This window comes from Peromyscus leucopus, chromosome 10 (genome assembly GCF_004664715.2).
Source record: "Peromyscus leucopus breed LL Stock chromosome 10, UCI_PerLeu_2.1, whole genome shotgun sequence".
NCBI lineage: Eukaryota > Metazoa > Chordata > Mammalia > Rodentia > Cricetidae > Peromyscus > Peromyscus leucopus.
In genome coordinates this window covers 2,377,458-2,400,816 of record NC_051071.1, presented here as the reverse complement: position 1 = coordinate 2,400,816, position 23,359 = coordinate 2,377,458, and the positions used below count along the sequence as shown (strand labels likewise).

Genomic DNA, 23,359 nt, shown 5'->3' with positions numbered 1-23,359 from the left:
ACACTCAGCCCCTCTGCCAGTTAATTCCATGCAATCAATCCGCACTCCGATGCTGAGTTCACCCGGGAAACAAACTCAGATAAAATCACTGTACTCTTCCCACCCAGAAAGCAAGTGGAGTGCTTCCTCCAGTCCATTTGTGTACTGTAAAAACCAGTCCGTGCGTGCTGTATACAGTCTGTACCGGCTCTGTTGGAGAGCTGCAGGAAATGGTGTTTCTCCGGGAGCACTGAACGCCACAGGCAAAAGCTAATTTTCTGACGTGAATTGTGACAGAGCAAAGAACAGACAAGGCTGGAGTCTGTCTATTTTGTGGCTGTACAGAAGCAGAGTCTGAAACTGTGGAATTTCAGTGGAATCACAACAGAGCCCTTCCTAAGCCAACACAGCTCCCTGGCTTTGATGCTGTGCCACCATGGTGTAAGATGTCACCAGGTGGGGAAGCCCGGTAGGGACACGTGGGACCTCTCTCTAATACCCTCACAACTTCTTATAAGCTTATAATTATTTGAAAATAAAAAGCTAAAAGGGGCCTCTTGAGGCGGTGGCTTAGCAGGGAAAGGCACTTGCCACCAAGCCTGATGACCCAAATTCAATCCCCAGGACCCACGTGGCAGAAGCAGAGAACCGACTGTTGAAAGTAGTCCTCAGACCTCTACATATGTGCTGTGGTGCATACATGCATACACACACCCAGAATTTTAAAAATGTTTTTAAAAAGTTAAAAAATATTATTAGTAAACTTCAATGATATTTTTAAAAAAAGACAATGAATCACAGAAGAAATCAGAGAAGAAAATTGGCATCCTTCAACAATAGCAGCCTGTACAGAGCATGGGGATGGATGGTGTCTAAGGCACGAAGGTGAGAAGCCAGGTCCCTTGGGCCAGAAGACACCCCCACCCCACTTAGAGTGTAAACCACCCACCCACCTCTGCTGCTGCTGTTCCAGGAGCTTCTGGCCCTTGTTCAGGGCCTGCCGCAGCATGGCAGAGACCTGCCTTTCAGGATCCAGCTCCCCAGCTTCATCCAGCCCAGGTCCATCAGTCGCCCACCGCTGCCAGCTCTCCAGGACCTGCTGCTGCTCAGCTGCTTCCTGCTGCACCAGCCGCTCCTCCAGCTTCCTCTCCAGTTCCTGCAGCTCCTGCAGAGGAAGGAGCAGGGGTGAGGCCCACTGATGCCAGGTCAGCAGGAGCTCCAGAGGTCACTGAGGCGACAGTGTAAGTATCTGTAGCTGTGTTTCCAGAGGGGTCAGGACAGCCCTCTGTGGTTGAACATCCCTGAAGCTGAAGTGAGATTCTGGTTAGATCAGAATGGAAAGCACCAGGCTACTTTCCCAAGTGCCGCCCACGTGTACTTACGAAGGGCCTGCATCCTCAAAAGATTGTGACAAATACAGTATCATTTGCATTGTGAATTTTTACCTCCCCACCATCCCCACAGTTTTCTAGAAGAGCATGGGAAATGTCCTAAAAGAGAGATCTGATCCACTATATGGTGAGACATCTCATATTAGGACTACATCACCCACCTCATAAATGTTCATAAAAGTATCTTTTAAACCCATGACCCAGAACCTTCCAGGCTGCTATTCTGTGGTCTGGGACAGCCTACTCCAATCTCTCTTTTGAGTTTGTGTTTGCTTTGCTAAATGCATTTCTGCTTAACCTTCTGAGCCTCTGAAGTGAATTCTTCCAGAAAGGTAAGACCCAGAGACCTCAATAACAGTACTTTATAAGTGGCTGCTCCTATGCCTCTCACCCAGACATGTCATGGGGTGGCTCTAAGTTTCAGACACTGCACATAGTGGCCTAGATTTAATGACAGCTCAATGAACGTTGGCTAAACTAACACCATTTTTGCTTTTGATCTCATGGTGCCTTAGAGCAGTGGGTGGCAGAGTTGGAAGTGTGAAAACTCAGGCAGAATCATCCAACGGAGTGACTGGGACACCTAGACAGTGAAGCACAGGAAGGCACCTCTTGGGCTTGGAAATAGAGGCTCAGCAAGTGACATCGGGCTGCAGACACAGCAGGGGGCGTTAGTCTGGAGTTACTCCTCTTCCAAGCAAGCCGTCCTGTTTAACTTTGCCCATCTTTGCCACCTGGTCCCCACTGCATCTTCTGATAATCCAATTTCACAAAAGGAGTCTAAATTGTTCGCTGAATGAGATGCACACCACGGACTTTCCTCAGGAATTGTTTCTTCCAAAGCTTTTCATTTCATGCTTTTTAAATTCTCCAAATGCTCAACAGCTTAGAAGCTCATTACCAACAGGAAAGTACTTGGCACAGAGCGATCGCACTGCAGAATCCACAGAGAGCAGAGCAAGGCTGCCTTCTCTCCCCGTGCAAACCAGGAAGATGCAGCCCGTCCACCATCTCACCGTCTACTCAAGAATGTGTGGTCTCATTTTCTCTCAGTTGCTTCTGATACAGGACATACGGTCTCTCCCCTTGCAGGCCACTGTGATGAGAAGCTCTGGCATCACTCAAAAGCTCTGAGATGAAATGGGGAAAGCAGGTGTGTTCCCGAGGTAGTCGAAGAGCAGACATCTGAAGTGAACAATACTGGCCTGGAGGGTGCATCTCAGGCACTCACATGCCTTAGTGTCTCACTGTCCAGACTCCCTAAATGACCTTGGCATGACTTTCCTTTTAGAGGGGGGGGGGTAAAGTTTTGAATTTTTTTTTTTTTTTTTTTTAAACAGAGTCTCATTTTGTAGCCCTCATTGTCCTGGAACTCCGTATGTAGACCAGGCTGGTCTTGAACTCACAGAGATCTGCCTGCCTCTGTCTTCCAAATGCTGGGCTTAAAGGTGTGCGCCACCATGCCTGGCTGCCTCTCCATCTTAAAGACTCATTTCCTCTAACTAGAATTCGGGACACTGGTCCATTCCCATGACAGTCACCTCCAAGTGAAGCACTTGTCACTAATGTTCTGAACATCTTGAATGGGTGTTACCTCTGCATGTGCCGAAATGGACACATGAGCTGTTTCCTCCCCTTTAATCTGTTAAGCAAGTGAGTTTTGTAAACCAATGTCCTCATGTTAAATTCCTGGAAATTCCTTACATTCCTGGAAAAAAACAGCCTGGCTATGATGGATTAATTATTCTAACAGATGGGTGAGTTGTGTTAGCTGTTATTTTGCACACAAAGTTTAAACTGTGTTCACAGCTGCAGTTCTGCCGGGTACCACCCGGGTCTCACGTTGGTGTGCAGGTGATATGAAAATGTCAAAACAAAGTGAACAAGGGTCTTTGTTCCAGCGTCAGAGCATGGATCTGGTGATGTTTTGAGTAAGAATGACCCTCATAGGCTCATACGGTGAACACTGGATCCCCAGTTGGTGGAACTGTTAGGGAAGGATTAGGAGGTGTGGCCTTGTTGGAGGAGGGGCTGGCTTTGGGGTTTCTAAAAACTCATACTATTCCCTGTGTGCCTCAGTTTCCTGCCTGTGAATCAAGACGTTTCTGCCACCACGCCTTTGCTCTGCCTTCACGCATTCTAACCCTCTGACGCAGCTCGGTTAAATGCTTTCTTTTATACGTTGTCTTGGTCATGGTGTTTTGTCACAGCAATAGACAAGTAACTAAGACACTTAGGTTGCTGGAGCCAACCTAAGAAATGGATGCACTTGTGGCTGTAAGCTCGGGTCTGTAACTTCCTGCCATAGTTTGGAGAGAGAGTATTTACCTGGAAGCTCCAGTGTTGACCTCCAGCTTGTGGATAGCTGAGAAGTGAATGGATCCTGAGGGCTCTGATCTAGTCAGTGTATGATCCGCTTATGGACTCATAACTTGATGGCATTTTTTTTTTTTTTTAGAAATGAGGAAGCTAGACGCAGGACCTGGCTGGAGGAAGTAGGTCACTGAGGGCATGCCAGCAATAAGACTAGCTCTTGCCTCTGGCTACTTCTGCCTTTGTCTGCTTCCTGGCTGCCATAAGGTGAGCTGCTCTCTACCACCAGGTACTCATGCCATGATGCTGCGCCTCACCACTGCCTGAACGCAGAGGAGCCAGCCACTGCAGACCAAAGCCTCTCAAACCACAAGAACAAATGAACCTTTCTCCTTTATGTTTCTTACATCTAGTGCTTCCTCACAGTGGTAGAAAATGCTAACACATGCTGGGCAGTGGTGGCACACGCCTTTAATGCCAGCACTTCGGAGGCAGAGCCAGGTAGATCTCTGTGAGTTCAAGGCCAGCCTGGGCTACAGAGTGAGTTCCAGGAAAGGTGCAAAGCTACACAGAGAAACCCTGTCTCGAAAAACCAAAAAAAAAAAAAAAAAAAGAAAAAAGGAAGAAAAGTAAATGCTAACACACTTCTGAGCCAATTTCATCTCCGGTATTGAGACTATACACTTATTTTTTTTTCCCTACTGGAGTCAACTTTTATCATTTACATTTACTTATTCAATTTCCCATTGTATTCATCTTCAAACTCATCTACATAATGTTCTTTATAGTATTCCAATTTTAAAAACTCTATTGCATCTATGGTTTTAATCCTTCAAAAATCTTGATATTTGTCCCTTAGCCTATTTTAACTGTAAACTTTACCAGGGATCTACATATTTTATTTGACTTTTAACTTTTCCCAAGTACCCCATTTCTTAATTTTATTAATTTTCTTCATATTAGTTTTGATTTGTACCTTATTTATGCTGCACTCCTCTCTACAAATTCATTTCTTTCTGCCCTAAATTTAAAAAAAAAAAACAACTTTTTATTTTCTAATCTCCCTTCTCCACTCACCCAACTTTTTGTCTTTTTTTTTTTTAAACCTCGAGTACAGTTTAGCTTCCCATAGACTCTTAGATGTGTGGCTCACTGCTGTAGTGTGGTCAACCTACCAGGGGCCACACCCTGAGAAGAGAAACTCTTCCTTTCTCTGAAGCTATCCACTGCAATAACTCCTCAGCTAGGGATGCACTTCTTGCAAATTCTTCTTTCCACGCCGGGACTTGAGCTTTCTCCGGTCTTGGGCATGTCATCCCAATCACTATGAGGTCCGATGTGCAGCTTCTCTCTTGGGTGTGGAAAATTCTCTCTTCTTATTTACCACTTTTCTGGGACTTGCAGTCCCTCAAGCCTCCTCTATCAAATTAACTCCTGAGTCTTGGGAGGAGTTGGGGGAGGGGTGAATATGGTCAATAGACATTGTATGAAGTTCTCAAAGAGTTAATAGAATATGAGGGAAAAAAAATCCACACATAGGTGCTGGAGGGATGGCTCAGAGGTTAAGAGCATATGCTGCTCTTAGAGAGGACCTGAGTTCAGTTCCCAGCACCTTCATCTGGCCGCTCACAACTGCTTGTAACTCCAGCTTCACGGGAGCCAATACCTCCCTCTTCTGGCCCCCATCCTCACTTAATCTCATGTGCACATAGCCCCCCCACACACACACAAAGCACATATTTAAAATAAAATCTTTTTCAAAAACCTACATATAAAGGACCTAAAACTGGTCCTCAGAACTGCTATATCACAGCTTTTGTTTCGTGGAGACAGCTCTTCAGCCTGGAAGAACACAGTTGAGTGACAGTGATGGGGACATTCAGAGTCTAACACACAGCCTGAGGCACGGCTGCATGTGATGTGCCCTAACTGAAAGGCCATGGTGAGCTTCTGTAGAATTCGTGAAGAGATGCTACCAACTGGGACTCATCATGCCCGAGATGGAAGAGGCATCCAGTTCTCCATGTGTGGAGATTCAGAGGGTGTCTGCTCAGAGGCAAGGGCCAGAGCTGGGAAGAGGACAGGGCTGGCTAGGGCGTAGTGCTCTTGTATAAGTAGTAAATCTTATTCAAAGTACTTGGTCCACACTTCCCATGCAGGACATGTGGTAGAAACCTATGCTAAGCCAACGAAGCACCAGGTACCTCAAGGAGCCGATGGTGTGGGTGTGGGTACCCTTTTCTAGCCCTAACCCCACTCACCGGGCTGTGGGACTCCAGGATCTGCACACAGGCTGACTTGGTCAATGTCTCCGATTCACTCAGCTCCTCCAGCAGCAGGTCTTGAATGCAAAGCAAGGCCGTGTAGACAGAGAGGGTCTCAGCAGCCCGGGCCACCTTCTGGAACTGCAGAGCCACGAGTGACTCAGCAAAGTGTGCCTCCTGGGCCTCCAGCCTCTGTACCTTCTCGTGGAGCAATTCCCCCCGAACCTGGGGAAGGGGACAGAACCAGAGGACCTGAGGGGCTGTGTGGTGGGTATATTGTGTACCCCAATAAACCTATCTGATGGTCAGAGAACAGAACAGTCATAATATTAAACACAGAGGTTAGGCAGTGGTAGCACACGCCTTTAATCCTAGCATTCCAGAGTTCTATATGAGTTCAAGGCTACACTGGAAACAGCCAGGCATGGTGACACATGCCTTTAACCCCAGGAAGTGATGGCAGAAAGGTATGTAAGACGTGAGGACCAGGAACTAGAGCCTGGTTAAGCTTTTAGGCTTTGAGCAGCAGTTCAGCTGAGATCCATTTGGATAAGGACTCGGAGGCTTTCAGTTTGAGGAAACAGGATCAGCTGAGGAACTGGCAAGGCGAGGTGGCTGAGGCTTGTTCTGCTTCTCTGATCTCCCAGCGTTCACCCCAATACCTGGCTCCAGGTTTGTTTTTATTAATAAGACCTTTTAAGATTCCTGCTACAAGGCTGTGGGGGAGGAGAGCCCACTGCCTCCCAGAGAGCACATGCTCAGGATCCCCGAGGCCCTGCCCAGAAGACGGCAGCCTGGGACTCAGCCAGGAACAAGGCAAGGTCTCAGCTGCTGAGGACACCAGGTCAGTGCCCTTCACGTTCTGTGTGTATCTTCAGAGGTGAGAAGACCTGGTTCTGTCCACTCGCAGCCCTTCACGGGCTCCCCACATCCTGGGGGATGACAGTCTACACCACTTACCTGGTTCCGACACCCTTCTCCCAGGGCCCAGGCCATCTGCCCGGGCAGGCTCAGCTACACCTAACCGTCAAAGTGTCTTGGCTGGGGTTGGTGACTTTGCTCTGACTATACTGCTTTCCATCTCCCACCTGCTGCTCACACCCAGCCCCTCATTCTTTATGCTGTCTCTGTGCTTCCTTCATTCCATGCTCCCCTTCCCGCCTGTCAGGCCAGCCATCAGGAAACAGGCTTCCATCCAGCAGGGCCCCTCCTGCTCAGCCGTAATTTCAGCACCCGTGTGCTTCTGTTCTCTACTGTCCATACCCCTTATATTTTCTTCTTTTTATTGTTTTTACAGGTGTGTGTGTGTGTGTGTGTGTGTGTGTGTGTGTGTGTGTGTGTGCCACAGAGTGCATGTGGAGGTCAGAGTTGTGAGAGTTGGTTCTCTCCCTCTATCATGTGGGTTCCTCTACCAGGGATGGAACTCTGGTCATCTGGCTTGGCAGCGGGTGCCTTTTCTACAAAGCTGTCACTGAGGCCCCTGGCTACTTTGTTTCTTTTCTTTATCCCTTCCTTCCTCAAACCTGTATCCTCTTGCCTCAGTCTCCCAAGTATGACCAACACAATTCCTAGGCTTCCTACACTGATGCTGTGGGCTCATTTCCTGAACCTGGAAAAGCAGGTCACTGTGGGTGTGTTCCTGTCCTCAACCCAGGAGAATAGAGCACCAACCAAAAAGAAAGGTGGACAATCTGTATCTCTTCCAAACTTTCAGTTTACCTTTGAACTTTCTAGAATTTCATCCATGATAACCAAAAGACAGAAGCATGCCTGTTGTCAGGAATGGATGAGTGGATAAGTGAAATACATCCACCAGGCAAGACAGAATTTGACAGGAGTCAGGAAGGAAACCACACTGGGGTGAACCTTGAGGGAGTCAGACTTCATGAGAATCATCAGTCACAGAGGGACAAACACTGTGTAGTCATACTCAGTGGAGACCTGTGGTTCCCAGGGGCTGAGGTGGAAGCAAATGGGGAGCTGCTGTTGAATTGGTGTGGCATTTCCAATTTTTTGCAAGATGGAAATTTCTAGAGCTGGAAGGTGGATCAGGACAATGTGAATGCACTTTAACACCCGTGAGCTGAGCCCTTAAAAGTGATTATATTGGTAAACATTCTGTGGTATGATTTGACACAATAAATAAAAATGAGAACAAAGCTCACGGGCCTCGTCCTGTCACATAACCTGTTTTAATATCGACATTTGTATCTGATGCTTCTGTAGCGTCGGCAGGACAGGGTCACTAAGCCGAAGCTGAGGCTGCCAGAAGACCATGGCCCAGGTCACTCGCATGACTGCCCAGCCCTCCCTGCATGTCCTCTGGAAGACCCCCTCCCTGTTTGAAAGGCTCAGCCCTGCCCTTCGAGAAGCACTGAGGCTTCAAAACAGGGAGGGGTAGGGGTGAGTCAAGACAGGAACAAGAGAGGGAGGGTGCTGCTGCCTGGAAGGATATACAGAGGCTTTGGGCCATGGGGTACATACAGGCTGCAAGGGGCTACATTCATGCATAGATGCTGCTGTGCCCCGCCCCCGCCCCTCTCCCCACACCAGCACACCCCCCCAAACAGCACAGAGCACCAGGACAAACACAACACTGCCCAGAAACAAAGGCTTGCTAGGGAGAGGCCAGGTTCTCAGGACGGTATGCTAGACCCAATCTCTGTCCAATCTGGAGAACCAGGTACTCATCCTGGATGGGTTTCCAAGGGAACTGAAACTAAATAGGAAGAGGCCAAGAACCAGCCAAAGAAGATGGACTGCTCTGCCAGAGCCTGGGAAGCTTTCCCTGAAACTCTGGGCTTCTCAGTCTCTGAAGCCCCTCCTACCTTCTATCATCATGTGGTGTTTGCTGACCTCCACTACTGAACCTGCCTGCTTTCTTGGACCCTAATTTAAAGGGCACAGATTTCTATCCTGTCTTTTCAATGGCCAAACATGCTTTGTATCACCGAGTGAAGTCCTTTATCCAGGAAACTGCCAAAGACACACTGACAGTATGTTCCTCCTCCGAAGTTTCCAATATAAAAGATTGTCTCAGACCTCGCCTCCCCTGCCCTTGACCAGCAGAAAGTAGTTACAAGAATGACAGCCACGCCCACTTTCACTTATCTAATAGAAACTAAAGGCAGGGATGTTGGCCGTGGCCACACCATCTTGTAATGGCCTCCCATCTTTGATAAACAATAAGAGCTCCTGAAACTAAAGTAACTTGCTTTTCCAGACTGTTCCCTGTCAGTAACGGTCAGCCATGAGAGACGCTTTTCCATCTCCTAACATCTTCAAGCTACTGCTCACCTTAATTTATTAGCTTCTCTAGTAATGGCAACCTCACACAAAAACCTTTCTTCTGCTCTGTAACTATCTTCTCTGTCTCCCAAATAAATTCCTCTAGAGACTGACTTAAGAAACTGCATTCAGAAGATTCAAAAGACCTTCTAAAGTCATCAGGTTGTACACACTGTGAGGGGCCCCCATGGCCATGGAAAACATCAGAGGGTGATCTGTCTCCAGCACTCTGAGGGGAGAAAGAGTAATCTTCCGGCATCTTTTGCTAACCCCTGTTCCCAAAGCACAACCTGACAGACAAGACTCATCTGGACAAATCCATGCAGGTGATAAAGAACACATGCTCTGGGTCTAGACAGATGTGCTTGGACTCAACAGTGAGACTCCAAGTAAGATTGCAGATCTGCAGATGTTGCTCTGTCCTCATGATACTGCCAACACAAAGGGACTCCATGTTTTTTTGTGTCCATTTTTGTTTTTGTTTGATTTGATATTATTTTTGTCTTATTGGTTTTTTGTTTATTTTGATTCTCTCTCTGTCTCTCTATCTGTCTCTCTGTCTCTCTGTCTCTCTGTCTCTGTCTCTCTCTTTTTTGAGAGGTGGGCAGACATAAAATGGGGTGAGTAGGGAGGTGGGAATGACCTGGGAGGGGAGGGGAAAGAATATGATCAAATTGTATTGTAAGAAAAAAATAGTAATGACAAAAAGAAAAAGAGAGAGAAGGTCTACAGCAATGATAAAGTAAAGGAGGCTGGGAAGTGGGACAAGGAGATGGTAAGAGGTGGGAAGAATAAGGACATTCTTAGAGGGAAAAGGTAAGGCTTGGTCTTAAAGGAAGATGGCTGGATAGTTCCAGAATCAGGAAGGCAAAGACGAAGAGCTCATGGGACTCAGATCTGAGTAAGACCCACCTTCATGGGACACTGCCCTGACCATCAAAAGGGAACAACAGAAAAGACAGCTCCATCCCCTACCCCAACTGTCTGAAAAACAGCAGGAAGGCTAGCCATGGTCCTGCCATTTGCAAAGCTCCTCCATTCCTATTCAAAATGATGGCAATTCCTGAAATGAAAGTTGGTTTTTTTTCCCCTTAGATTTTTGATCTCCCAGCTCAACCAGCCTCCACTAATGCCTGACCAGGAGAGATGTTCATCCCTCCTTAACCCACTCACCTTATTTCCCTAACTAAAGTGACCGACCATGTGCCTAAGGGGAAAATGCCAGTTTCCTTCCCACATCCTCTAGCCTGTCAGTGCGCAGCAGCCTCTGGCTCCTTACACTGGAGAACTCGCCCAATAGGTCTCTTCAGGAACAAATCCTGTGCTGTCATGGGATCGTTGGTTCCTTTGCCGACCTTGCAAGCTCCATGAGCCTGAGCCTTCCCTGAGTGCCCTGCCCGAGGAAAGATGGAGCTAGGTAACAGCTCCGGGTAACTGTAAGTGAAAGTCTTCAGTGTGAGGAAAGCACAAAGCCTTCAGTACATCCCCTAAGCACACCACAGACGCGGTTGTTTCACAAGGCTTTCCACGATCCCCCTCTCTTTCTTTGGAAAGCTTTACTTTGTTGATTCCAGCACCTGGTGAGATTATGTCTCTATATCAGGTCTGAATCCTTGAGGGAGAATCCTGGGTAAGGACAGATTTGCATATCTATGCGGTATTAATGGCTGGCTTCCTTACAAATTCATGCATCTCAAATAAGAACAGCTCATTTGAGAACAAAGCCCTGCTAAATATTCTTACTTGAAAAAGGAAGTTCGAACAACTTCCTTCCCAGTTTTCCCTGACAGTACTAGAAGCTCAAGGAAGCCCCTCCTGTGCCCTAAGATGCCCTGTAAGGTTCATGGAGCTGGCCCCAGGCACAGTCTTTATGGGATTCTAAATCACATCAACCTTCTTACCGGATCTGGAAGCAAACACGGAGATGTAAGGGTGAGGCCCTAGCAGGGCCTTCCTCAAGTTCACAGGCTCTCCGGGACCAGAAGAGGACACAGGGAATGCAGAGGTCCCAGAGAACTACCAGAAAAGACCGACACAGAGACTGCAGAGACCAAAGCCGTCGCCATGTTCCCACAGCACCGGGTGAAACATGCCAGAGCCAGAGGGGTATAAGAACTTCACCTTTCAGTTCAGCCCAGCTGTACCAGCAATTCACTCCATGAACACTCTTTTTAGCCCTCTCTGTGGTTTACCTCCTAGTCTTACCTACATGGCTCAGAACGTTTTCGCTCTTCTCTGTATGCTGCTCAGTTGGGCCATAGGACTGACTGTTGGTGTTTCTTCACCCAGACTACTGTAAGACATCCTCCTCTATACTCTGCAGCCACACCTCCGAGGTGCTCCTTATTCCTGTGCCTTGCCTTCCTTCTCTCATCTTTATCCCTCCTCTTTTTACTTCGTAACTATGGCCATCTGTAGCTTGAACATCTCTAAAATCAGTGTGCCCTAACACAATCCCAACTTTTGCCTTCCAGCTTCTTCAGCCACCTCCTTTTTCCTTTCTTTTCAAAGTCCACCTAATACTTAATCCTTATCCGCATCCCCCTACTTTCATCTTACTCCTAATCTAATTAACTAAAGTTGTGGTGGACTCCATGCTGTCACTCCAGCTGTTGATAGCTGATTGTTACATCTGCATATTGATAATATCTGGCCGTTAACAAGCTGCCCTGGGGAATGATAGACAGCTTACAACAGGTACCCAGAGCTCACAGACGGAGCAGTTATTTTGTGACCTACACACTCAACTCTACCAGGTCCCACCCTTGAACACTGTAAATACTTCTCTTGAAAGAAAATAGCTGATGAAAGAATAGCAACAGCAGTTGTGTAAATCCCAACAGTGACCCCCAAAACACACAAAGCTAAGATAGCATAACTCTTCCAGAAACTATTAACCCTCCAGTGATGGCCTCTAGGGAGAGAGAGAGGTAGAGGAAATCCAAGGCAAAGAAATCAAAACGATGATAAGTATGTTCAAAGAAATCAGAAAGGAAAATGAACTGCTAATGGAGAACAAAATCAAATAGGTCAACAGAATAAAGAAGGTGATGGTGATATGATATGAAACACGAATTCACCAGAGACAGAAATCTGAGGAAAAACCAATCTCAAATGGCAGAAACAAAAAAATATCAGTAAGTCAAATGAAAAACTCTGTGGACAATCTCAGCAACACAGTGGATCATGAGCAGGGTCTGAAGACAAGATGGAAGAGCAGGAGTCATCCAACAATCGCAGAGACAGCTAAGGCTGTAACCATGGGGATTTCAAGAAACACAGACCCTCCGAAAAGACCAAGCCAACAGATGACGGGACTAGAAGGAGAAAAGTCTCATTCTAAAGGCATAGAGAACATTTTCGAAAGAATCTTAACAGAAAAGTTGCCAGAGTTAGGAAAGAGATACCAGTTCAGATGCAGTAGGCAATTCAGACGCCAAACACACAAGACCAGCAAAGAGCTCCCCTCATTATACTATAAGGAAAACACTAAATATTCAGAACAGATAGATTCCTGGAGGCTGCAGGACAGAATCAGCAGCCCTCATACACACCAGGCCCATCAGAACAAGAGGGAAGTACTCAACTGAGACTTTGAAATCCAGAAGACCTAGCAGGATTATTTCAAGTTCCAAAAGGCAGTAACTGCCCACAGAGAGAACCCTAACCAGCAAAGTTATCTGTCATAACTGAATAAAAAATAAAAACTTCACATGATAACAACAGGCTAAAGGAATTTATGACCATTAAGCTCGCTCTACAGAAGATCCTTGAAGGAATTCCTTTGGGCTGGAGACAAAAACAATTCCATTAATGAGGCTACAGAAAAAAATCAACCACACTAGAATAATATAGTTATGCAAAAGAACAAAACCAAACACCACAAAAGCAGCAAAATGGCAAGAACCAACGCATACCTTTCCATAACAACTCTGAATATTAATGGTCTCGATTCACTAATAAAAAGGGCACAGACTAGAGGACTGCATCAAAAAGTAGGAACCCTCTATTTGTTGCCTCTAAGAACTACACCAAACTACAAAAGACAGACACCTGAAGGTGAAGGATGGAGAAGGTTGACCAAGCGAATGGACCTAGGAAACAAGCAGGTTTCACTGTTCTAATATCTGACAAGACAGACTCAAACCAAAACTAATGAGAAAAGATAAAGGTGGTGACTTCACACTGATAAAGGGAACAGTCCTTCAGGAGGACATGAAGATTCTAAACATACACAGGTCCACTCCATTACATAAAACAAACACTACTAGATGTAATGTCACAGATTAACCCCAGTTCAACAATGGTAACGGTGATTTTCTTACCTCACTATCACCAACTGACAAGTTATCCCAACATAAATAGAGAAATATATGAATTAAATGACATCATAGATCAAATGGACGTAACAGACATCTCCAGAATATTCCATGTAAATACTGTAGACTATGCATTGGATGCAAATCAAGTCTCAACAAATATTAGAAATTTTGAAATAATTCCTTGTGTTCTATCTGATCATAACAGAGTATGATTAGAACACATCAGCAGCAAGAGAAACCCAAGAACATCCACAAACTCACAGGGATGTAAAGCACCCCACTGGATGGTGGATAGGCCCTTGATGTAATCAAGAAGGAAACAAAAGCATTTTTAGAATCAAATTAAAATGAAAAAAAAAAAAAAAAACAAAATCCAGGAGATACCATGAAAGCAGTCTTAAGAGAGAAATTTTATAGCTCCAGGTGCCTCCAATAAGAAGTCAGAGAGTTCTCAGATAAATAACTTAGCAGAGTTCTGGAAAGGGAATGAGTAAAACCCACATGACTGGCCCAAAAGAAAACATTAATAGACAAACCCTTAGTCAAATGAACCAAAGGGAAGAGAAGACTCAGATAAATAAAATTAGGGATGAAAAGGGAGCCATTACAACTAATATTGGTGAAATTCTGAAAATCATTAGAGCTAACCTTGAAAACATGCATTCCACTAAATTGGGAAAATCTAAAAGAAACTGATTTCTAGACATATATGATGTGCCATAATTATATCAAGATGAGATAAACAATTTAAACTGGTCTATAACAAGCAGTGGAGTTGAAGCTGTAATTAAAAGTCTCCCACTAGAGAAGTCCAGGCCAATGGCGAATTTCACCAGGCCTTCAAAGAACTATTACCAATGCTTCTCCAAATAGAAGAGGAGGGAACATGATCAGAGTCTTTGTGAAGTTACTGCTGCCCTGATACCAAGACCAAAGATGCAACAAACCTCAAAATGTAAAGTCCAGAACAACTTCCCCCAATGAACTTAGACACAAAACTTCTCAACAAAACACTTGCTAACTGAATTCGAGGATGCATTAAAAAGAAATCATCCATCATGAAATGTTGGCTTTATGCCAAGGACAAAGGGATGGCTTAAGATATGTAAATCAATAATTGTCCTAATTTACATCAATAGTTCCAAGGGTAGAAATTGCATGGCCATTTCAATAGAAAGAGAAGAGGCATTTGACAAATTCTAATATCCCTTCTTGTTAAAAGTCCTGAAGAGACTCAGAATAAAAAGGGACATATTTCAAAATAAAACATACTAAATATCATGAACCTATAGCTAACATATTCAGTGGGGGAAATCTTGAAGCATTTCCACTAAGATCAGTATCCAGACAAAGGTACCCACTTTCTCCACTTTCATTCAATACAAGGCTGGTGGTCTTATTAGAGCATTAAGAGAAGAGAAGTGTAGAGGGTAGCCATTCCAGCTTTGATCTGGAAGTTCCAACCCCCATTGAGGCTTTGGTAATGGTCACACCTACAAGGCAGGGCCGAGAGAGGACCCTGAAGAACCGAGATCCGGATGCACTGGCTCTCTTGGTTCCTGGACCCTGGATGCTGGAGGTAGACCGAGCAGAGTTCTCCAGAGAACACCACTGGACTGCACTACACCTTTCCCAGACCCTGTTACCTATCCCTTCACTTGTAAGTTACCCCACAAAATAAACCTCCCTTTTAACTACGTGGAGTGGCCTTAATAATTTCACCAATAGAGAAGCAAATAAAAAGGATACAAACAGGAAGGAAGAAAGTAAAAACATCCCTGTTTACAGAGGATAGGAGTCGAAGCCTGAGAGTGCGTAACTGAACAGTAAATGACTTGACATATTCTCCAAAGCTGAAATCTCAGCCAGCCAGAGTAGAGCACACCGGAAACAAGATACTATATTCTGCAGGATGAGCCAAACCCCAGAAAAGGAGCATCAGCAACATGAAGAAGTGGGGTAAGACTGAAGAAAAGGTTGAGCATCTCACAAGCAGCTCCAAAGATGGCCCTGCTTGACCTCTGTGTGGCAGGCCTCCTCCTCCTTCTACCAGCAGATGACTCAAGGTTTACCCTGTGGGAACATGTCAGTTGGAAAAGGAAGCCAGCTGCACCTCAAGGCTCTGCACTGAAAATAGAAAACTTGAGTGCAAATTTGCATATCAACTGTAAAATTCCCAGCTCTTTTCCTATCGGACACCCAGGCTTTTCACTATAGGCAGAAGACTACAGTGGTCTTCTCTTAGGAACTCAGCTAGTTCTGAAGGACTACACTGGGGGTCTTCCAAAAGTGAAGGCTTTGGTCTACAAGCCTCACTGAGCCCCAGAGCTTCCGAGCAGTCATTAGGGCCACTAGTAAACATTAGCAGACCACCAAGGACCACATTCCTAGGAAAGCTCCCAGCAAGCACACAGGAGGCAGTAAGTACTGAGGAATTTACAAAGTCATGTTTTGGTGGCTGCAGAGATGGCTCAGTGGCTAAGAACACTTGCTGTTCTTGCAGAGGACCTGGGTTTGGTTCCCAGCATCCATATCAGACATCTCAGAACCACCTCTGTCTCCAGTTCCAGAGGATCCAATGCCATGTTCTAGCCTCCTTAGGTACCTGCACTTACAAGCACACATACCCCTAAAATAAAATAAATAAGGCTTTAAAAAAATATTCACATTTTTAGAGAAAGATCGGAGGCCATAGCAGGCATCAACACTAAAAGAACAGTCTTATTCTAGAAGAGAGCACAGGGCAGAAGAGCTCTCAAAAATTAGAGGTAGAAAATGTAAATGAAAAATTCAAAGGCTTGCAAAATGAAACCTAGGCTGTTGTTCACAAACAAGATGAAAGGATAAAAAAGAAGGAAAGTAAAAGGCAAAAGATTTATACCATCTGAAGAGAAACCAGTTAGGTCAATCTCTAATCTGGGCAGTCTCAGAGAAGACAAGGTCTCAGGTATGTCAGGCTGGCCTTGAAGTCACTATGACCTCACAGATGACCTTGAACTTCCAGCTCTCCTCCCTCCATCTTCCAATTACTGATATTACAGATGTGATATCATCTGTATCAGTATGTGGGGTGCTGGGGATTGGCCACAAGGCTTCATGCATGCTAGGCAAACACTCTCCTAGGTAGGTAGCTACATCCCCAGCCCGACTGGCTGTTTCCACTGGTTGTATTAGTTAGAGCTCTCCAGAGAAACAGAACTAGCTGTATAGATATACAGGGGTAGGTCTATCAGAAGGATGCATTGCCACAGCTGTGGAAGCTTCGAGATTTCCTGACGCGCTCTCTGAGACTGGGAAGCAAGGAAAGGTGGTGTAAGTCGGAACTATTGGGACAAACCTCAGTCTGAGCCCCAGTATCCAAAGGCAATAGAAGATGGATGTCTCAAGTCAAGAAAAAAGGAAGATGACATCTCTTCCACCTTTTTGCTCCCACAGGACTCTCAGTGAATTGGATCATGCCTGCCAACATAGATAAGAGTAGATCTTAACCAGCTTGCTAATATCTTTTGGGAATAAATTTATAGACCTTCTCAGAAATAAATAAACAAAAAAGAAGAAGGAAAGTAGAAAAAGTAAGAAGGAAGGAAGAAGGGGAGGGATAAAGGGAGGGAAGAAGGGAGAGAAGGAGGGAGGGAGGGAGGGAGGGAGGGGAAATAAGACAAAGACCCAAAAGGAGGCCACAAAATGAGCTGTGTGCAAGGCCCAGATACCCAGTCCAGTAGAAAACTGGCAGAGTGGCAGGGCACAGAGGGAGATGACTTTGAGAGGATGGTCCTGATGGAACATTCAGTCAATTGTTAAGAAGTGGAATAGGGTAGTTATGAACACAGAGAAAAGTAAAAAAATATATATATAATAAAAGAAAAAGAAACAAATGGACAATATTAACTCCGGGAAAAACAAAAGGTTATGTAGGATGAAAACCAACCTCGGTTTACTCCATGATCCATTTGTAGATAACTGCAGTAGTGATGATTGAAATCATAATATCCATTTAACTATGTTGAGGGTAAAGGAGAGGCTCCTGTGTGGCACCTTTCATAGAGAAAAGCAAGTATATAATCCAAAGCAGAGAAATCAAGAAGGTGTAAGTTGAGCATACAGTTTAGAGACACATGACTGAAACTCAAATGATGGGATGTAAAGTTAGAGTGTGTATGCGTGTGGCTGGAAGGCCTGCTCTAGCTTTTGTTATTTATTTATTTATTTGTTTGTTTGTTTATTAGCACAAGCTTTCTACAACTATTTGACTCTTTTTAAGAATGTACATATGAGTTAGACAAAAGTTAAGAAGTTGAAAATTTAAAATAACAGTGTAGAAAAGGAGAAGAGGTTTTTTTCCCCCCTGAAACGACCAAATCTACTGTGGGGCTGGGGGCTGGCTCAGTCCTGAAGTTCTGCCTGTATAATCATAAGGACATGAATTCACTCCCCAGATTCCATGTAAATAAGCTGGGTATGGTGACACAGGCTTGTAATCCCAAGTTGGGAGGCAGGGGAGACAGGTAGACCCCTGGGGCTCTGGCCAGCCAGCCAGGGATCTTGCTTGAAGAGTTCCAGGTGAAACCGTGTCACAACAAACTAGGTGGACAGTGACTGAGGGAGAGCACCTGTGTTTGACTTTTAGCTCCTCAAAACACACACTCTGTCTCTGTAATCTGATCTGAGACAGAGGTAAAATACAAGCATAAAAACTAGCTGATAGGCTCCAGATAGCTCAGTGGTACAGCGCTTGCCACACACGAACAAAGACCTGGATTCCATCCCTAGCCCTATGAATATAAATAATGGAGTATGGATTTAGTTTGAGGTTGCAAGAAGTTAAGACTCTTTCTCTCTGTCTCTCTGTCTCTCTCTCTCTCTCTGTCTCTCTCTATATATATATCTCTCTCCGTCTCTCTCTCTCTCTGTCTCTCTCTGTCTCTCTCTCTCTGTCTCTCTCTCTCTCTCTCTCTCTCTCTCTCTCTCTCTCTCTCTCTCTCTCTCTCGGTGCTTCAGGGAAATGCAGACACATCAGCTGCCTCAAGGGATAAAACAGGCATAAAATCAGACAGAACTAGCTGGAGTCTTTCTGGGCTTTGGGGCTGTATGAGCTTTCCTCCCCTCCCTAAGACAGATGTTTGTAAGGACTCATGCTACCCACTCTCTCGTCAGGCCACCTGAAGATGAACACGGTACTCTCATGCTTGAACAGTAATGGCCTGTGAAGTCAAAAGGACCTTGAAGAGGTGTCCGGGCAAATACCAGCTGCCTCTGCATAATGGCCAGGAAGCTGCAGAAGCACAATGGGGCATGCTGTTGATGAGCAGGCATGAAGTTAGTCCCCGAGTGTGAGATACTCCTGAGAAAGTGTGCGTGTGTAGCACATCAGGAAATCTGGAAACAGTCAATGAATAATGAATGGGTGAATGGAGATGGGGGAGGTGTGTGTCATTAAAACAAACTGAGGAACAACGGGTGAATGGAACCATGGGCTTGTCATCTTCACTTAGCTTTACATGCTCCTGAGGAATATTTATGAGTATTCTCATGTCTGCTGATCAAAAGCAGCAGGAGAAACATGCCAAGGGTGAGCTGAGGTGTCCATCAAATGGACCCGCTAATGAGCAAGGATGCACAGAGCTTCATGCTCTGCTGCTCACAGCTCTGTGACAGGAGCTGGAAGATCATTTGGTCCCCCCATCTTCTCATCTGTGAGACACACAGTGGTGTCTGCCCTGTGCCTCGCTACAGTAGGTGAACCGTCCATGCAGAGATTCCAGGATCCTTGAAACATCAAAGAGTTCAGAACCTATGTGTCCAATCATTGAGGAAGTTAAATGGGGTTAACACATCCATGTATCTTGAGACATTATACTAGGTTGAAAGGCAATGATGACTTACTTCTATGTTCTGGCATGGGACCCTTCAAGTTTCAGCATTAGGGAGAAATGTGGCAAGAGATGCTTGACAGACTGACAGATAAGTAGGTAGTAGATGGAGAGTGGGGAGGCACAAGGCTGGGGAGATGGCCCAGTTGCCAGAGTGCTTGTTATGCAAGCCAGAGACCTGAATCCACATCCCCAGCACCCACATAAAAGTGGGGTAAGACAGTGTGTGTCTAGAACCCTTGTGTTGGGGAGACAGAGACAGGAGGATTCCCAAGGCTGACCTAGCCAGCTAGTGAATTCCAGGTTCAGAAAGAGAGCTTATTAAAAAAAAGAAAGTGGAAAGTAACTGAGGAAGACACAGGTCATCATCCTGTCCTCTACCTCACAGACATGTGCACACAGGAGCATGCTAACCTGCACATACATGCACACAGGAACATGTACATACAACAAACAGCAATAAGAACATGATGTAGACACACTCCAGACCTGAAATGTGATCGTGGTGGTGTTCACTGCCGGTACTCACTTGGCTGAGCTAAGGGGTGCCCAGGGTTCTGAGTGTTTAGGGAAGAGATGAATGTTGAGATCATCTGAATGGGATAGAATACCCCCTCACCTACCCTGGTGAGCATCAGCAACCCCCCAAGGTTCTGAAGAGAGCCAGAAGCAGAGGAAGGATGAAGTCACTCTCCTCTCAAGCTGGACCACCCTTCTGCCCATGTATTAGTTCTACTGCACATCAAGCTCCAGACTCTGAGCCTCAGCACAGCCCCAGCCTCAGGCCTTCGGACTACATAAATTACTCCCCCAGCTCTCAGGGTTCCCCATACTGCAGATGACGGAACATGGATCTTCTTGGCTTCCATAATTTCCAGAGCAGATTTCCTCTGGTCTAGCTGCCTTTGTATGAATGTATCATATTGTCTCTGGCTCTCTGGAGAACCCCTGACCACTATAGCGTGACAGTAAACTCAGTGTGGTACTCACCTCTGGAGGGGGGGGGCTGCCATCATGCCCTCAATTACCCTGAAGGAACATACAAGCACAGAGAGGAAATCTGTCTTGGTTCTGGAGGAGCGGGGATGCTGCTGGCTCAAGGATGTCTACGCTATGGGCAACTGCCAGAGTGAAATGATCTTTGTGAGGCTGACCTGTTATACAAGGCCACAGGTGGAGCTGAGAGTTGGTAAAGTGATCACCTTGCAAGCATGAAGACCGGAGTTCAAGGCCCAGAACTCACATTAAAAACAAAACAAAAAAACCCAGGCCTGATAGTATGCATTTGAAATCCCTTTGCTGGGGGGATGGAGCCAGGCCTGTCCCTGGGGCTCCCTGGCCAGCCAGCTTCACCTGCTTGGCAAGCTTCAGGCCAATGAAAGACCCTTCCTCACAACAACAAAAGGTGGACGGTGCCTGAGAAATGACACCTGAGGTTGTCCTCTGGCTTCGACACACATGCCTAGACATCTGCCTCTGCACGCTTATACACACAAATAAAGAACAAATAAAAGGTCACAGTGAAAGTACCTCAAATCTTTCTCTGGGAGGCCTGGCTTACTCAGCACAGAATCTTCCCTCATGGACCCAGAAGCCATGTTAATGTTTGAACACCTTCCCGTTCATGTGAGCTTTGGCAGTCAATCACTCAAGAGAGCAGAGGGAGCTGAGGCAGGGTTGGGGGAGGAGGTGAAGCAGCAGGTGGGAACAGGCGTGCATCTGTCTTTGCCAGCTCTAAGTTGGTTCCTGGCCACCCAGGGAACACAGCAGTCTCTCAGTGGGCTGCCCCACTTGAACAGTATCAGCAAGCTGGCTCCCATGGTTCCCAGCCTGCTGTCTGATAAGCTCCACCATGCTCCTGTCTCCCCTTCAGCTCCTCCCCATGGCTCAGCACACCCACAGAGCATCCTTTCAGAGGACTCCTACATTCCCTTGGCTGCTTCTGCACTGGTACGGTGGAAGCCTGGGATACCTATTTTCTCTCACAAATCTCCCTTCTCTGACCACAACTCCCTTGACAACACACGACTTCACTCTGGCGGGTCCTTCTAGAGAACTACAGACCAAAGGCCCTGGAGGAAACACTCCCATCAGCCTTGCTTACAATGGGGACTCCATCAGTGCAGCAGCCCCTGCATCCCGCACCAGGTCCCTCCCTCCTCTCCTCGTCCTGGACTGGGAACTCATGGCATAGCTCCCCTCTGCCTGCTCCTTGGAAGTTTGACTTTGGCTTCTTCTCCCCTGGGAAGTCTTGGTGACATCATGATTGGTTGATGGGGTCAGTTTGGGTCCCTAGGATGTAGGACTGGTCTATGTCTTCTGAACTGACCTTAACACTAAGGAGGTAGGAAAAGGGTTTCCTGAGAAGGGAATCAGAGCACTTTTGAGGAATGGGCCCCATCTGGAGGAGACTGGACACTCATGGCCTGGGACTTGGGTGGCGATGGGTGGTCTCTGCTCTCTAAGCTGCGCATGTTGTAGACAGCCAGAACTCAGGCCTACCTTGTCAGCCAGGTCTTCAGGGGCCCGCTCCTCGAAGAGACGGATCTTATCCTCCAGGCTCTTCTTCAGAAGATCCGCCTTGCCTCTGCCCTTGGAACGCAGCTTTCTCGCCTTAGACTGCGGGAAGTGACAGGTCAGAGGAGGCGCTGGCTTCTTCCCAAGCCAAAGGGAGGTGTGCACAGGGCTAAACTGCAGACTTCCACCTCAGGCCAGGATGGTGGAGAGACAGTGTTGGGACAACTGCGACCTGAGCGGTGGGTTTAGATGTGCATTCAAGGCAGGCTCCCCTGCAGAGGCCACACTGAGCTAGACTACTCAGCATACTGCAGGCGGAGGAAGCAGGGAGTTCAAGGGCTTCATCTTACGCTGAGCTCCCTAGAAGCAGAGGCTGAGCCTAGGATGGGAGGTGCAGAGGTCCTGGGAGGTCTAAGGAATGGCCTAGGTGGAACAGAGACACCACAACAGGATGTGAAAAGGCCAAGCAGAGTTGTAGCCTTGGGTCAGGTCTGTCCTATGCTAGTCCACGGGAATCTGGAGGATGAATGCACATAAGAGGTGTCACTAAAGGAGGTCATCAGCTCTCAGCCTTTAGGACCAGCATGAGAGAGGTCCTTTTCACAACTCCGCCGAGCTGAGATGAGCACCCACCTCTGTGCCACATACAAAAGGGCATTTCGGACCCCTGAATCAGAGAGTGATGGGAGCTGGAGGCAGGGGGAACGAGGTGAGTCCCAGACACCCTGTGCAATGCTCAGGAGAAGCCCAAGAGTGTGGCTCTGAGTTGGGAGAAGGCTGACACTCGTGGCGGCCGGTGGTCACTGTTCTTGCTGGGGTTGGCACTATCCTGGTCTATTGCAGACCCTGAGATCAGGGCAAGCTCAGAAGTTTTAGGAGTGTTCAGAGGACACCACGGCTGGAGAGTAGTGAATGGGGGACAGGGAGATGATGAGCTCAGAGCCGATGGAGGCACGGGACCCTATGGGTCCGCAGTCATTTCTGCAATGGGCAGTCCAGACATGGCTCCTACCTGCAGCTCAGGCGCAGCCAGGGCCTGGTCCAGTTTCCGGAACTCTGCTTCCCGCCAGGCCGTCTGCAGCTGCTGCTGTAGCACTCGACCTCGGACTCTGGGGAGGGCCAAGCTCCGGTCCAGCTGGGTGAAGCAGCCCTGAGCCTCCTGCCGCATCCTGAGCAGGTCTTCTTCAGACAGTGAGATGGCCGCACAGCAGAGCTTCCTGGGAGTAGACAGTGACCGCAGACTGGGTCAGAGACAACATGGCAAGGGGTGGGGAGGGGACTAAATCCCTGCCTGGAGCAAAGAGCTTTAGATGCTTCTCCGTGCCTTTGTATTTCTTGAGTACCTAGTGTATACAAGGCAGTGTACAATATTCTATCAAACAAATGAGGCACTGCTCATCCAGCCCAGCAGCACG

General features: G+C 46.7%; 1 protein-coding gene across 1 annotated transcript in view; it reads right to left on the bottom strand.

The window, feature by feature from the left end:
• The window catches only part of Evc2 (EvC ciliary complex subunit 2), an 85,378-nt gene that overhangs the window by 9,100 nt on the left and 52,919 nt on the right, over positions 1-23,359 (bottom strand). Inside the window, exons 13-16 of the mRNA XM_028882358.2 lie at positions 22,957-23,161; positions 21,930-22,046; positions 5,945-6,172; positions 933-1,144 (exon numbers count right to left, since the gene is read on the bottom strand). Coding sequence (XP_028738191.1) covers positions 933-1,144; positions 5,945-6,172; positions 21,930-22,046; positions 22,957-23,161 — 762 coding nt within the window. The remainder of the gene's footprint in view (positions 1-932; positions 1,145-5,944; positions 6,173-21,929; positions 22,047-22,956; positions 23,162-23,359) is intronic.